This window comes from Babjeviella inositovora (assembly GCF_001661335.1).
Source record: "Babjeviella inositovora NRRL Y-12698 unplaced genomic scaffold BABINscaffold_1, whole genome shotgun sequence".
NCBI lineage: Eukaryota > Fungi > Ascomycota > Pichiomycetes > Serinales > Babjeviella > Babjeviella inositovora.
The window spans coordinates 1,918,858-1,935,033 of NW_017566838.1; the positions used below are offsets into that span (position 1 = coordinate 1,918,858).

At 48.9% G+C, this 16,176-nt stretch overlaps 7 protein-coding genes across 7 annotated transcripts; 3 read left to right on the top strand and 4 right to left on the bottom strand.

The window, feature by feature from the left end:
- Nucleotides 1-613: 613 nt before the first annotated feature.
- Nucleotides 614-1,926, top strand: TOM40 (Tom40p; the record flags this gene model as incomplete). Its single annotated transcript, XM_019131078.1, has 1 exon — nt 614-1,926. The coding sequence occupies one exon, from the start codon at nt 614-616 to the stop codon at nt 1,784-1,786; it is 1,173 nt and encodes a 390-aa protein (XP_018988326.1). The 3' UTR covers nt 1,787-1,926.
- A 526-nt stretch (nt 1,927-2,452) lies between these two features.
- BABINDRAFT_159477 (uncharacterized protein) lies at nt 2,453-5,319 on the bottom strand. Its single transcript, XM_019127681.1, has one exon. The coding sequence runs from the start codon at nt 5,206-5,208 to the stop codon at nt 2,683-2,685; it is 2,526 nt and encodes an 841-aa protein (XP_018988327.1). The 5' UTR covers nt 5,209-5,319; the 3' UTR covers nt 2,453-2,682.
- A 700-nt stretch (nt 5,320-6,019) lies between these two features.
- Nucleotides 6,020-6,682, bottom strand: ERG2 (C-8 sterol isomerase; the record flags this gene model as incomplete). Its single annotated transcript, XM_019130274.1, has 1 exon — nt 6,020-6,682. The coding sequence occupies one exon, from the start codon at nt 6,680-6,682 to the stop codon at nt 6,020-6,022; it is 663 nt and encodes a 220-aa protein (XP_018988328.1).
- An 883-nt stretch (nt 6,683-7,565) lies between these two features.
- On the top strand, nt 7,566-8,847 carry CDC28 (cyclin-dependent serine/threonine-protein kinase). Its single transcript, XM_019127682.1, has one exon. The coding sequence runs from the start codon at nt 7,588-7,590 to the stop codon at nt 8,530-8,532; it is 945 nt and encodes a 314-aa protein (XP_018988329.1). The 5' UTR covers nt 7,566-7,587; the 3' UTR covers nt 8,533-8,847.
- Nucleotides 8,848-8,907: 60 nt separating this feature from the next.
- BABINDRAFT_159480 (uncharacterized protein) lies at nt 8,908-11,077 on the bottom strand. Its single transcript, XM_019127683.1, has one exon. The coding sequence runs from the start codon at nt 10,890-10,892 to the stop codon at nt 9,060-9,062; it is 1,833 nt and encodes a 610-aa protein (XP_018988330.1). The 5' UTR covers nt 10,893-11,077; the 3' UTR covers nt 8,908-9,059.
- A 1,046-nt stretch (nt 11,078-12,123) lies between these two features.
- BABINDRAFT_159481 (RBR-type E3 ubiquitin transferase) lies at nt 12,124-14,000 on the top strand. The gene has a single exon (XM_019127684.1). It carries the CDS (start codon nt 12,186-12,188, stop codon nt 13,587-13,589), a length of 1,404 nt encoding a protein of 467 aa, XP_018988331.1. The 5' UTR covers nt 12,124-12,185; the 3' UTR covers nt 13,590-14,000.
- Nucleotides 14,001-14,043: 43 nt separating this feature from the next.
- On the bottom strand, nt 14,044-15,753 carry BABINDRAFT_57186 (uncharacterized protein; the record flags this gene model as incomplete). The annotated part of the gene is made up of 2 exons (XM_019132276.1): nt 14,044-14,924; nt 15,012-15,753. The coding sequence occupies 2 exons, from the start codon at nt 15,751-15,753 to the stop codon at nt 14,044-14,046; spliced, it is 1,623 nt and encodes a 540-aa protein (XP_018988332.1).
- Nucleotides 15,754-16,176: the final 423 nt, after the last annotated feature.

Sequence of the window (16,176 nt, forward strand, 5' to 3'; positions counted from 1 at the left end):
AAGAAAGACATATTGAGTTCGTAGCCTCCCAAGGCCCCTACCCTCCATGGAAGAATGGGGAAAGGAGCGGATGCTTCCAGAAGTGTTTAGATGTGGCTCCGAAAAGTATCCCTGGAACTCCAAAGTAGCACAACTAATGGTGACTCGGAGTTTCAAACCCCATCCGTGTTAACTTTTGGAAGAGAGATTTTCCAGAGCTCATCAAGGCCAGTTTTTAAATCGAGAGGGGGACCGTGATGTCCAGTTTCTCTAATAAAAATATGTTTATAGAATATTCTGTCGATCCTGGAACTAATAGCCCTCTTAGTAACACTTAACAGCCAACCTATATTCCGGATTCCAAGTATATGCCTTTACCCCACACAATCCCAGTAATCTAAAGCATTAGCTAAAAAAAAATGGTTTATTGTGAATTCACCCGATATAGTTCATTAATTAGCCGCCTGATTGATCTACTAATCAGTGTCTCTCACTGAAATGTGCGTACATTACATCCCTGCGTATATCCGGTCCCTTCGTGCGCCTCCCGGTTTCCGACGCATTTTTCTGATTTTTCAGCGTTCATATTAGCCGTCATACACAACCCTCACAACAGCCTTCTCTTCCATCAACCATGTCTGCCACTGATAACAACCCCGTGTCCCAGCTCGCTTTCGGCGACTTGTCCAAGTTGGGCGCTATGCCCATCCCAGGTGTCATCCCACAGCAGTCCCAGTCGGACACCTTCTGGTCCTCCAACCCGGTCTTTGGCTATGTCAACCGCGTGTACTCCGACATTGCCACCCATCGCAAGAACTTGAACTTGGAGAACCCAGGTACCGTTGAAAACTTATCCAAGGAAGTCACCCGCGACGTTTTCGTCAACCAGTACTTCTTCACCGGCTTGAGAGCCGATTTGAACAAGGTCTTTAACATGAACCCAGCCTTCCAGACCTCCCACACTTTATCCATTGGCTCCCAGTCTTTGCCACCGTACGCATTTACCGCGTTCTACGCCAACGACCAGCTCTTTGCGCAGGGTAACGTCGACAACGACCTCTCCTTGTCCGGCAGATTCAACTATGGCTGGGACAAGAACAACATCTCCAAGGTCACCTTACAGCTTGCCAACGGCCAGCCAGCGATGGTCCAGTTGGAACAGGACTTCCAGTCCGATGACTTTTCCATCAACGTAAAGACCTTGAACCCATCCTTGTTCAACGGCTTTTCCGGTGTCGCTGTCGGTTCTTTGTTGCAGTCTATCACCCCTAGATTGGCCGTTGGTCTTGAAACCATCTACCAGCAGCAGCCAGGTGCCCCAGGTGAGGCGGCCATCTCTTACTTTGGTCGCTACAACGCCGGCAACTGGATCGCCACCGCCCAGTTCCAGGGCCAGGGTGCATTGAACACCACTTTCTGGAGAAAGGTCTCCCTGAACGTCGAGGCTGGTTTGGAATCCAACTTGGCCATCTCCTATAAGCCAATCATGGACTCTGTCATGGGCCAGCCAATTGGCATCGAGCCGGTCTTTGAAGGCTCTACCACCATCGGTGCCAAGTACGAGTACAGACAGTCTGTTTTCAGAGGCCAGGTTGACACTGCCGGTAAGGTTTCTTGTTTCTTGGAGAGAAAGTTGTTGCCAACTTTGTCCATCTTGTTTTCTGGTGAGATTGACCAGATCAAGAGCACCTCCAGACTCGGTCTCGGTATCCAGGTCGAGAGTGCCGGTAACGAGCAACTCATGTTGATGCAACAGGGTTTGGTTGATGCCAACGGTAACCCAGTCCCAGGAGCCCCAGAATTATAAGTTACGCTTCTTATGTGGCCGTCCTAGGGTATCCGTGCCATCCACTGTGTACCCCAAGCATGCTTGTCCTTTCCTAAGAACGTAACGCTACGTTTCCTTCACGATAAACTTTTTTTCCGCCTGGCAGCGCCTACAGCCCCTCATTTTGTCTCATATCTCTTGTTAATATCACGGCTTCTTCTGAGAAAATAAATAATGATTGTATCTAAGACCAGTAGTACAGCACGGCCGGATAATAATCAGTTTACTAGCATGGTCTTTGGTGCATATAGAATGCCGACAAGGACATGCCCTCTGAGAAGCGAATTGTTTACTCCTAGTATTAAGCTTGTAAACCATTAGCGGTAAGCAGTTGCCCCAAAAGTTGCTCATAAACCCGAACCACATTCATTAATTACTTCACTAGGTTTAACCAGCCCCCCAGAGCTTAGGTCTAAGCATTTACAAGCCAGAGGGTATCACGGCACCGACCAGCAAACGCATAATGTATCAGTCCTTGAATGTGTTCACAGGGCTTTTGATAGGAATTACTAACTTTTCTATAATTATGCATCGGCTCAATCAATTTTATTGAAAGCTAAAATGATATATACTAATCCGAGAATAGATCTGGAAACATTCATGCTACATACAATAAAAAAACAAAAAAAAGTGTAAGTACAAATCATTTGCAAATTCACAGGTTCAAACGTTAATATGGGTATCACTCTGAGATATAAAAAGTTAACTACTTCCCGGCTAAACATAAAACATGAAAAAGGGCAAAATAAATAAATATAACCTAGTACACTCATGGCAGGGCCATTGATTTGAAAGGCGTATGACAACTACTAGTGCCACGTTTCGACAGAATAGACTTTCAATCCTAACAAAATCTTTGTCTTCCTGAGCCTGCCTCACCACCCAAAGAGCTTGGACGCAAATGACGGCTTCCTTTGCTGCTGTGCCAACGGAATGTCCCGGACGGAAGCAGAACGGGAAATAAGGCCCGGGGTTGTGGCTCTAGATGACACTATACTGAAGATCTCTTGAGAATCAAATCGATGACTGCCGTTTACCGCAGACCTAACCCTGTCCTTCTTGCGCTGTTGATAGTCACTACCCACCTCTGACGTCTTTCTTGACCGTGACATCGGATAATCGGGCAACCCTTGGGGCCTATTTTGATGCCGTAACGTGTCACGGGCTGAGCTACTCTTTTCTGGCACTGAATCGTATGTGCGTGGAACAGATACAACGGGATACAGGTGCTCAGACAAGCTCGTCAGGTTGCGTTTAGACAAGCTCCGGATGTCAGCCGAATGGCTGTGGATTATGCCACGCTGGACCCTCCGGAGGTCAGCAGGGCTTTCGACCCCTCTGTCTCTGAATCCGTCATCTCTGGCCTCATATTTTTCGTAAGTATTTGAACGGCTGGGTAGCCGGGGGCGCCGATGCGTTCTTGGAGGGTTGTGAGCTTCGTCAGATGGACCCCAATGGGAGTAGTATGGCAAACGGTACGAGTTGAGGGTAGACTCAAAGGATGTTTTACGGGATAGGCTCACTTTTGGTTCGAACGGGTGCGCTTCCTGTCTTGCCAAGTTCGCTTCGTTAAGCTGGCAGTACTGGACAGAGTTTTCGGTTGCTTCATGGATATAGCTAGCAATTTCAATGTCATTGGGGTCCATCCACGACGATTCACGGCGGTATAACGAAGAGGCTAAACTCCCTGCTTCTTCTTTGACGTGCTTTTGTTCCAACTTGCGAAGGGAAAGCGACATATTGGAGACCATGGACGGTCTGCGCGACGGCCGCTGTGAGACACTATGCATTAACGTATCATGGGAGGTCTGGTGTTGCGTACCGTAGACAGGGTTTGCAGGAGGAATGACGTTGCTGCTGAACGATTCTTCAAACTCACCGAGGAGCGAATCAAGCGAGGAGGCAGAATTGGTCTTTTTGAGCGGTGCGCTGATTTCATACGCAGTAACGGGCGAGAAAATCGGCGAAAGTACAGGTAAGTCTGGGAAATCGTTCAAAAAGGCGGTTTTCTCCTCGTGGAAGGTCTTAGCGGGAACAGGGGCAGGCATGTGGAGGTCGAGGGGTGCTTGGGAGTATAACTGGGTATCGTCTGGGTTTGGGTAAGGCGGGTATGGTTGTTTTATAGGAGGGAAGGCGTCTCTATTGAGTCCAAGGCTCAGATCGAAGCTCAGAGCACGGTTCGCGACAAAATTCAGTTGGAAATTCAGATCAAGATTGTGCTGGAGATCAATTGGGAACCCCAGAGCACTGTTTGCTTCGCGACCGTCTTTCAAGATCAGACCAAGCCCCTCAGCTTGAGGGGTATCGCTCTCTGGGTTGACAATCTCGTCGATCATCCCCAACTCCTCAAATACCGGCGAGGCAGTGGCAGAGCGAATGGTTGAGTTGAGCGACGAATCAGAGGTGGTGCGACACAACGAATCAAGCTCGCGGGGCATTTCCCCTAGATCCATAGCGCTATCGGGAGACAATCCATTAGCCCTTTTCGAATCAATAATCCTATCGATATTCTCGCTGGCGCTGCGCACCGAGTTTCCCCGCTCTGCCACCTCGCGCCTCAACTTCTCCCACTCGGCTTTATCCTCGAGCTCGTCGCCTGATTTAAAGTAGAGGTTCCGGAACTTGACGCTCTTACTGAATACTGCCACGAGCTGGTCAATCACAGCCTCGTCCACCGTGAAAAGAGTAATCTGCCAGTACCGCTCGGGGTTTGACAACGGCACAATGAACTGGTTGTAGTTAATGCGGAGGATCTTCAAGCGCGGCAAGAGGGGGTAGATAACAGACCCGCAGTGGAGATACGTGATAGAGCCGTAGTGCATCGAGTAGATCTCAAACGCGCCATGCCCGAGCAAGCGTCCCTTTGTGCTAGTCGCTTTGGAGATATCCTCACCGAGCTGGTCGTGGAAGACCATGATTTTGGCGTCGTTGGACTGGAAGAGATACAGCTTTTCCGTGGCGTTTGACTCCTGCGCCAGCTTGCGCTTGTCCATTTGGTCAATCTTTGACCTGTTTGGCCGAATAACGCTCTCCATCAACGTTCCGGGCTCCGTGCTAGGCGATGAGAGTTGCGAGGCCAGTCGCAACGACCGCTGCGATGTCTGCCGTGTTGGTCTTGTATACACCTGCGCTTCTTCTGTCAGGCTGATTGATGCGTAGCGTCTAATCCGCGCTTGTATTCCTCCAGAGTCATCGTTTTCTTTCACCTCTTCCAACCCGTTGAGCGACCGGTGTCGCGCGAGCGCGCGCGATCTGGGCGTCAATTTTATCTCCTCCAGCTTTTCTGGCTTTGGTAATGATTCGACGCTGGCCGTCTCTGGCGTCACCGGCTTGAGGTTTTTGCGGGAGTACGCATAGTCGAACTCCGCAACGTTCAAGTCTCTCGTCTGTAGCGAGCTCATGTGGATTTCCGTGTGGTGGGGCGAGTAGTGTAAGCGCAGACGGACTGTCTGTATTGTACGGTAGATGTGTAAGGAGAGTGGTAATGGAGATGGTTGATGGGACTGGTGAACCCGTTTTGCGGTGCTTTGTTTTCATCCCGCATGTTATGCCGGCGGGCTCGAGTGGAGACTAAATGTCCTGCATGCGCAGAAGGGAGTCTACGAAAGAAATCAGGCAAAGGGTTCATCTCCCAGGCAAGTATGCAGAGAATATTTTTAAAATATACTCGGATATCAGGAGGTACTAGATGAGTTAACTTGAATGAGCTGGTGAATAACCAGGATAGGGAGGAAAATTAACGGTGTATTACAAATAGTGTGAGCATCGTTGGAGAAAACTAAATTACTTTGACATTTTTTCTCCATGTCGAACGAACGCCCGTAGGTTTCAATATAATGAAGATATCTATTTCTTAAAGTAGGAATTCCAACTATACCCGAAATCATAGGTTACTAGCACTGCTCGGCCAAAGCCATCCTGGTTATCAATTAAGTCCACTGGCCATATATTTCCTGGCCAAGCTGACTTTATGGGTAGCATTTAGACATTGGCGTCAATCAAATTGAAAGTCTAGCACAAACGAATATCAGCCGTCATACTCGGATTCCCTTTACTCTATCACGCTGGCTTAGACCAAAATAACAAATACACCACGAGCATTCCTTTGTTGTACAAATTACATTTGTCACTGGTGCTTACAGGGCCAAAACGTTCTTTGGGTTATTACTTCGAATATTACACGTGCTATTAGATCTACATATCTGAGCACCACTAGAATTTTCCTCTGAGTAAGTTCTTCACCATATCCAAGCCCGTGAAGTAGGTGGTTCTTCCAAAGGCAGTGAAATCCAAGGTGGACGAACAGGTATCCAAGAACCCGAACGGAAGCATGGCTGGAATCCAACCCTGCGCCAATTCCAAGGCCCAGGAATTCTGTGGCATTGCGTATTGCTTGGCAACACCTTTCTGCAAGTGGTGCTGGTCACCTGGATAGTACATTTCGGTTTCCAAGGCACCCGCGCCGGCTGCTCGCTGCTCACCCTTAAGAATGGTAAAGTAGTCGTCTGCAAAGTGAATACCGGTGTGGCCTTCGGTCCCAACGGCAGTGCCAAAGAAAATCAAATATTCGGAGATGGAGGCGTGGAGGATGAACATGGTCCCCATGGCACCACCTGCGACGTTATACACCCAGTCGTCGAAGTTGAGGTCATTGATAATGTCACCATATTCCGCCTTGATGCTAACCGCTAAATCGGTCATTATCGCGGTGATGTTGCCCTCTGGGTGGTTGTTGAGCACGTCCTGGGAAAGCTGCTTCAAGACATCCTTGTCAAAGACGTAGAAGCGTGGGAGCCAGTGCACAAAGAGCGCGTTGAACACAGAGTAGACAATAGCCAGGTACGCCACAAACTTGACAAGAGAAAGAAGGTTCATTGTAGATCTTGGGGTTTAGAAGAGAACTGAAAAAGAAAAGAGAAGGCACGGGTTATATAGGACGCTGAATTTTTTTGGCTCAGGTGCGTATACGATCGGAGCGATATACGACGCCATAGTAAGGGCTTGTTTACCTGAAAAATTTCGGTGCAGGTTGTGCGGCTTGTATACACTGTCTATGAAGTCTATGTGTTGGTGTCAATGAAATGCCGTAATGAAAGTGCTGGCAGTGTCCTTTGGCATTAACCCTGAATATTTGAAATAGTTTCCACATGTTTGCATCAAGTATCGAGAGCTCAAACATAACCGAAGAAACATGGGGGTGTATATCGATATGCCATCCATAAAAATTCTTGGGAGATGGGTTTTTATCAATGTCTAAGAGGCGTAGATGGTGAATGGCAATAGTGATCCGGCGGAACTTTAATAAGAAATGTGAGCCATCCCTTGAGAATGCGGGGCTGTAATCGTTAACTCTTGTTAAAAGGGATAAAATCTAACTGATTTTAAATCCCATCGCCTATCACCGTTGTTTCATACAGCCGTGTTAGTGGCTTGGGCCCATCGACCCGGGCTGTATAGATCTGTATAATCGCAACAAGGCACAAACCCTATGTAGTACAACTCCATATAATCCAGAGGAAAGATCAAACCTTTCAGACCTTGGATTTCTAACCTAACCCCGTTTCCGTTAAAGTAAAGTTATCTCACGCAGGTATCCACGCTTACATCTGTCACGTGTTGATGCCCATGTTTGTGCTAGTAAATCGTGAGACAGGCCACGTGACGTAAACACTCTGCTTTGGGCCAGGAGGGTAACAAGCTACAGCACATGCTTTAAAAAGTAAACACGGATCAGGGGTAACATGAAACTGAATCCACCTTGACACATTCACGATCACACAATGGTTGAGTTATCAGATTTCCAGAGACTCGAAAAGGTCGGCGAAGGTACCTACGGGGTGGTTTACAAGGCGCTTGACACCCGTAACGCAAACCGCGTGGTGGCATTGAAGAAGATCCGCTTAGAGAGCGAGGACGAGGGCGTTCCGTCGACGGCGATCCGCGAAATCTCTTTATTGAAGGAGTTGAAGGATGATAACATTGTACGATTGTATGACATTGTCCATTCTGACTCCAACAAGTTGTACCTTGTGTTTGAGTTCCTCGACTTGGACTTGAAGAAGTACATGGAGTCGATCCCACAGGGCGTGGGGTTGGGTGCCGATATGGTCAAACGCTTTACGATGCAGCTCATAAAGGGGACGTACTATTGCCATGCGCACCGTATTCTCCACCGCGACTTGAAGCCACAGAACTTGCTCATCAACAAGGAGGGGAACCTCAAACTAGCTGATTTCGGTTTGGCGCGTGCTTTTGGGGTGCCTTTGAGAGCATACACCCATGAGGTTGTTACGTTGTGGTACAGGGCTCCGGAGGTGTTGTTAGGGGGGAAGCAGTACTCTACAGGCGTGGATATGTGGTCTATCGGGTGCATTTTCGCCGAGATGGTCAATCGCAAGCCGCTTTTCCCTGGTGATTCCGAGATTGACGAGATTTTCCGCATCTTCCGTATCATGGGAACCCCTACCGAGGAGATCTGGCCGGATGTGAACTACCTTCCGGACTTTAAGCCCACCTTCCCCAAGTGGGGCAAAAAGGACCTCGCCACTATTATCCCCACTTTGGACCGCGACGGCTTGGATTTGGTCGAGCATTTGTTGTCCTATGACCCCGCAAACAGAATCAGTGCCAAGCGTGCGTTACAGCACCCGTACTTCCGTGAAGATCCGCCCGTGGAGCAGGCTGAGGAGTATTCCCAGTCCATCACCATGGATGCGTATGCATAATCTGCAGCAACCCACTTAATCATTAACTACAGGAATCAGACACCAGACACATTCACTGCCCGAAGTTGAAGTATCAACTCGGATCAATGATTCGAAGCGTTATCCAATCCCTGAAATACCCTAAACTACCAACGTTCAATTTGGCCCCAATCCGTTCTCTTATGATTTGCTTACATACCGTAATATATCAGCATTCATTGTGATCAAACCTTATGTCCAATCTTGGGAGATATACTGTAAACCAACATGCGTCGAAATGCTTTCAGCTTGAGCACGCTCTACGTAAAGCCATGTAATTGCTACCTAAATGGCATCAATACAGCCGTTAGATACGTAACACTCTATTCCTAATCTCCATGCTGGTTATGACGTCGAAATAAACACAGTGTCCTCGGAGGCACCATGATAGCATTGACGTAGCAGAGAGGCCCTTACCTAGCTTCGTTAATTCCGCAATGTTTGCCTTCTCATCCATGCACTAAGGCACTATAACAGCAAGATTCACTTCAATCTTAAATTTACACGGCTTAAGAGAATATCTCTGCGAGCACAGAAACAAACGTAGGAAGGGCCCAGAAACCGATGAGCACAAGCCCAATAGACCTATCCATGATCCACTTGTTTCTTGCCACCGCAATCAACGTGTAGAACACACTGACCAATAACATGGATCCACTCATTACCAAGGTGGATGAAATCTCAATACGGTAGCCTTTTCCCGGAACAATCACATTTTCAATCTCTTTCATCGGGATTATCAACAACCCGTTAAGACCTACACCGCAGATGTTCAACAACGGCCCCGCAAAGCATGCGGCAATGGCCATGGCCGGGGCATCGCCTTTGGCAATGGACCAGTTGGACACAAGGTCTCCAATAGAGTTTCCTATGGCAAAGACGGTGAGCCCCAAGATGGCATCGTCGATGCGATAAATGAACCCCAAGGTCTTTAAGAGCGCAATAATTTCGCTCGCAAAGCCTGAGATCCAGCAGATTGATGTGGCAAAGCCACAGACCGCAAAGAGTATATCAAACCATTTTGGTGGGTCGTTTTCGAGGGTTTGAAACGTCACCACACCGAAAGTTAAAGATACCACCACGGCTATAAACATAGAGGCAAGGTTCATCGATTCGCCAAACCAGAAAAAGCAGATAGTGGGAAGCGAGAGCACCGCTTGGACCGTGGCCAATACACGCTTGTACTTTGCGCTGCGTGACTCAGACGTGCCCTCCGGTTTCATTGGAACGGTTATGTTGAGCAAGACCGCAAAAGGTAGGCACAAGACGGAACACACCTGGGACACCCAGGACTGCTTTCTGAAGCTGTTCAAATGGGGGAGAAAGACCCTCCGGAGGTCGCTTTGTCCTGAGCTCTTGATAAACACATTCAGCTTCTGAAAGTGCGTGGCATCAGACTCAGTTGGGGTGTTAGGATCGTCGCGGTATCTGGTTGGGGCAGAAACGGACATCGGACCGTTTGGCTCATCTGGATAGCCTCTGTATCTGACTTCTGGGGCGGTGAAGGGCCGAGGGAGTTTGACGGGGGCGGTGCCATTCCTGCTTTCCAACTCAATAGGGATGGTTCCGTCCTCTCTGAGGGACTGTATTGCGTCGTTAAGCTCCAAGGCCTGGAGAATCGACGGCCTCACGCGGGAGAGTGGAGGTCTTTTATTTTTAACGGCCATAAAATGGGAAATCTCGTCATATACGAGAAGGGGAGGGGTGTTTCCACCTTGGCCGTAGACGAGGGACGCGGTGTACAAGTCAAGCGGTGAGAGATTCTCGGAGTCTCCCAAGTTTGTGATATCTGGGGCAAACTCTTCAGCTTCGATTAAACTTTGGTCTAGATGGTCGGTTCGCTGGGAGAATTCTGGTAGGCAGGAGGTTACATAGGCCTCTCTGGATCGTTTGTTTGTGAGATACCGCATCACATTCACCTTATCCCGCCAGTACCAGCTGATGGTGACTAAAAGGAAGACCCCGTAGTACGCCACAAGCACCGTGCACTCCACCACACTCAAGTAGCCGTCGTTGAGAATAAACGTGAAGAGAAGGACAATACCCCCGATAAAAAAGAGCAAGTCGCGGATGAAGGTCTTCTTTGCCACCTGAAAGGGCTTTACTAAGGCCACGGCCCCCAAAACTACCGAAGAAATGAACAATGCAGCACCGATAATTTCTCCGAGAGCTAAAGAACCACTTCCCACGTCCATGGCGGAGTAGGTGCCAAACACATCCGGCGAGCCGTTACCCAATGCGAGCAACGTGGTGCCCGCAAGGTTGTCAGACATGTGAAGAATTACGCTGAGAAGCGTGAGGTTTACGCACAAAAAGTCCGAAGCCGCTAGTCCGAGGGCCATGAAGAGGGTGAGGAGAACCACAAGGAAGACTGCGTTGCTGAGCGGCCGCGGAAGCGCAGAACAGTAGTAATGCTCAAGGTACGGGAAAAATGATGGAACATCGAGCTCAGCGGCACAATACGACCGGAACTGTGCACATTGCGAGGCGCTGGGGAGACTGTAAATGTCCAGGCACAACGCTGGGGCGGAGACATTTGAATGAACGAGGGAAGTGTTTGTGTATAGAACAGCACTGAAGGGCAAAGCTGTGACGGCAGAAAGGAGAAGCGGAGCAACTCGAATGAGAACCATTGGGGGATGGTATGGATATAAATTGGAAGAATGTAGTATACGAGAAAGTGATAGGTGATAAAGAATTGACATGAACGGATCTTTTTGATACGCTTGGCGCTTGGTGTAAGCCGCAGAGATGGCGATAATTCCGCCTGCAGGAGACTCCAGATTGTGAGATAAGCAAGTCGACGGTTCCATCACTTATGAACTTCCATTCTTTGTCAAAATAAATAGTGGAGAGGAAATTTTGAGCTAACTATCCGAGGTAAAACACAGCACAAGCCATAGACAAAAAATCAACCATTAACGCTATTTCTCGCGGCACATGTTCATATTGCTATAGAAAATACATGTGGTTACTTCAGCTTGTATGGGCAATAACGCTCCAATAGAACCAAAACCATGCCGAATCTGGTATTGTAGCGCTGGTATTTTTTGATTGCTTATGGGGGATACCCCAACCTCTGTCATCCTGGCAACCATCAAAATACGGTGACAACTGCGTGCATCAGAAATCTCTTCCCTGGAGAACAGAACAGCTGTATGCATGTCCAATATACTATCGCGGTCACTGAGCGACTATGAAAATTTACACTTATGGGTAAAAGTTACTAATTTAGGTGGCAAAACGCTGAAATGCCGCCCGCTTTTCCCGCTCATTTCCTTTTAGACATTCAGAACCACCTTTTCTTCTGTGCCCTCTATTATTACCATCCATCGCTTACTCCCAAAGCCTTGTAGTTAAAGTGTGCTGTTCCTGTCTTAGCCCTTGTTAAGCCCCATATTTATGACAAATATTTGGCGTGATTTTATGTTGTAAAATCACTGCTCGCTTTTAACCTCCTACTGTTTTACTTTCTCCTACGTACCATGTTATTCTTCATGCCCAAGCCCTTCGACGCTCCTGCATCACATGCGGCTTACGGCATGGAAAAGGCTTGAAATTTACGCATCTCATCGACTCTGCTCTACTTCTCTTTCAAACTCGTCATTCAACGGTCTCTGCCTCCAACATTTAGTATGGAAGATTCTCCACGGTCCCAAGAACTTCTATCCTTGGAAGCTATCTACCCTGATGCAGAACTAGACATCACCTCTTACAGTGGTACTATTACGATCTCCATCCATTCGGCGGACCCTGTTGGCATATCGTTCGCCGCGGTCCCAAATACACAACCGCTTTATGACAGCATTAATTACCTCCCGCCTCTCAAGTTTTTCTTCCAACTCCCGGAAACCTACCCTGACACTCCGCCCACCGTAGCCCTCCTGTCCCTGTGGCTTCCGGAGGCCACACTAACTGCGCTTCACGCCTCCTTGCTTCTGATATGGGACGACTTTCGTGATATGGTTGTCTTCCTGATGGTGGATCACCTCCAGGAGCAGGCGTTTGTGCTCTTTGGCCTCGACCCACCCATCGCCCTCACCGAGGTGCAGTTCGAGTTTTTTGTAAGCTATAACCGGGAGCAGCTCCAGGAAGAATTCGACACCCAAAGCTTCACGTGCGAGATCTGCCAGCAGTACAAAAAGGGCAAGAGCTGCTTGCGGATTGAGCTGTGCCGCCACATCTTTTGCAAAGCCTGTTTGCTTGAGTATTTCAGCACGTGCATCACAGCAGGTGATATAGAAAAGGTACATTGTCCTGATTACGAGTGCACTAAACGAGTTGCCGAAGAGCGAAAGCGAATGGCAGACCCCAAGACATTCATCACCAGTGGTACCAGCACCAGAGATATGATTCTCCGCGTGGTGTTCACGCCGCCGCTTTCCCTTGATTTCCTCTCATTTCTCCCACCAGAGATTGTCACACGATTCCAGACGTTGTTCACGCGTGATCAGTACGAATTTTTCAAGTCCAATTTCCCTAATAGAGCCGTTAACTGCCCGGTGGAGGCGTGTGGGCACGGGATTATCCGTGACGACGTTAATGATGACTTGGTGGTGTGCCCGAAGTGCCGCTACGCCTTCTGCATTCATTGCACCAACTCCTGGCACGGCAAGTCCATGTGCCGATTGGCTGTCCGACTAGATATCCCCGAAGACGTCTTGGAACAGTATCTCTCGTATCCTGAGCTGTCAAAGGACCGTCGGGATTTGGAGGACTACTACGGTAAGTTCAAGCTCCGGCGCGCTGCCGATGCGTGGCATATGGATGTGTTGTTCAAGGAGATGATGGCAAACGAGCTGATGACCGCGTGTCCGTCGTGTGGGGTGGTCTCTGCCAAGATGGATGGGTGCAATAAAATGACCTGCCATCTATGCAAGACGCCGTTCTGCTATCTTTGTGGGGAATTTCTAGATCGCGCACGGCCCTACGACCACTTTAATGACCCGGTTTCGGAATGCTATCGCCGGTTGTTCGAGGGGATGCTGGGGACTGAGGAGGAGTTGATGCGGCCAATAGCGCCAGGATTTGCCCTATAGTTGTCCGTCGGGACGATATTTCCTCCCACAGCTATACTAAAAGTTTTACGATTAGCGGGATCAGAGCGGAGTTAAAAGTACCGTTTTTAAGCTTCACACGTTGAGATGCATATGTATTTAGCCACTATATGTGGTAGAGCACGTGTTTCGAATATTATCCTTAATATTTTACAATGGGTGTACGGTTTTGTACCTGGCCGCTTCATTAGGTATTGCTGTTAGTAAAGGCGTGTAATATCTTTTCCATGAAGGCGTGATGATCTGAGCTTGGGGTGTAGCTGCGATATTACTGCCATTATGACTAGTAAGCAACAGACAGAGTCACGCCACCAGATGAAGCCAGAATGTTTCGTCAGGGCGTAGATTTTATTCCCAGGACGAATAGGCCTAGAACTTACAAATGGATTACAGCTCTGCTTCGAATACTAATATAAACATTCATGTACTCATCATCTTAAACAGCCAAAGTGTGCGACCGCTTTGGAGCCCGCGCGTACCGATAACAGCTCCGCACCCAGCGCCGACGTCTCCACTGGCTATCATAATATCCTCCCTCCACGTCATACACCCACTCGTTCTGGTCATCGATCCGGACCCCCGTTATCCCCCGCTCCCGGACATACTTATTTGCATTATAGTCAATCTGCCACTCGTGGTCTTCACCGGCATCAAACTTCCAGCCCTTTGGCGGAAGAACCTCGGACAAATGTGTCGCGCCAACGGGACGGCGCTGCGTGAGCCGTGCCGCATGGCTGCGCTCAAAGGAATTGACTGCGAAACAGTAGGGGTTCCACTGACTCGCGGTCAAGCCCTGCTCCAATTCAAACACCTCGACCTCGCGAACTTCCGGCTGCTCGTCGAGGATGATCGCGTTGCGCTCGCTACGCCGGTAAACACTCGCGACAAATTCAGCCATCTTTTTGTTCCGTGGGGCAATGTAAAGATGATTGATTCTTTTGACGTACTTTGCGCACTTGGGATGGCACACCACCACCACGGCCCAGCCCAGGGACACAAAAATCAGCCGCCATGGGGTGTACGGCCCGAGGAACACGAGAAGGGCAATCAGCAGGAGCACGCTGATGAACAAGGACGTGGATATACGCTCGTCCTTGAACCCAGCAGTACCGTAGACAAATTCTTCTGTCGCATCGTAGACTTTGATCACGTCAGTTGTGAGGTTTTGGAGGTCACGCATGTTGATAAAGAGTTCCATCTGAGACTTGACCAAGGTTCCGTGGGAAGGTTTTTCGTCGTCATCCGCAGGAATTTCAGCTTTGAGGGTTCCGTCTCTTGGATTTTCATCACTCTTCATTGACCTTTCATCACTTTTCACTGGATTTTCATCGCTTCTAGCTTGCTTTTTATCCTGGTTCATTCCTTTTTCTGGGTCATTCCCTTCCTGGACTTTCCCTTCCTGACCACTTCTCTTTTCACCCTCATTGTTGAGCGGCGTAAGAAAATCGCTCTTTGCGATGAGCTCCTCGGCAATACTTTTTTCCCGCGTCTGATTGAGAAACTCCATAAGAGACTGTCCGCGGCGCTTAGTTGGTACGGTTTCGGCTCTGGGAATTGGATGACGATGTTCATACGCCGGAAGCATCACCCCGAAGAGAAGGTACACCAAGGGATAGATCAAGAGAAGGTGCGGGTAGAGACACGCCGCAGTATAAAGGAATAATACGCTGATGGTGACACTCGGGTGGCGCCACATGAACACCCGCCCAAGTGCATATTGCACCTCAAACAACCCGCTCATCCGCGAGCTCAAGTTCTTGAAGTTGCCTGTCAACGTGGTGAGTGATAAGCGGGGTGTCAGCTTACGGTCTGGGTCACTAAGGCGCGACGCGACATCTTCGCGACCTGGAAGGTCTTTGGGTAACGCGTGGAGGAGCAATTTATCGAGGAGCTTATCCACAAAGTGTTCACGGGGTTCCCCCGCTTCTCCGAAACCGTCTAGCTCGCGGTCAACTGCGAGCATCGTCTCTTTTTCCGACAGTTTCCGGTTGACCTTGTCTATCCCGATGCTGAGGAAGGAGGCGGCCGTGCCTGCAGCGACTCCCATGGTTGAATCTTCGTTGGACGCCGCAACCGTGGATGTGAGGTCGTACATTGTCGAGAGCGCTTGGCCTGTCCGCCGGCGGATATTTTCAGAGCTAACCATATAAATCAGGTGTCTGGAAGATAGATATAAGTATAGGTTAGTTATGGATAGACCGTAAGCGGTTTGATAAAATAGCTTGACGAGTGCTGAGATTGATGCGAGGCTTGGCTGTCATTTCGCTCGAATCAGAGACCGTGTGGGACTGAGCCGCAGCGAGACCAGTGCTGGAGACACCAAATTTAGGGCGGCGGATATTATTATTCCTCTTATTTTTGAGAATATTTTTAACGCACATTCTCGGTGTCATGAAGGTTGTGCCTATAAAAAATAACCTTTGGGTTTACGGGCATTATTACATTACCAATTTCCTGTATTTAAATCGCACCTAGTATTGAATTTTGGTTGATGTATATCTGGCACAGGCCATTTGAAGCTTCCTACTCAAGAGCATGATGGGAGAGGGCGGCGCGGAAGAGGTCCCGG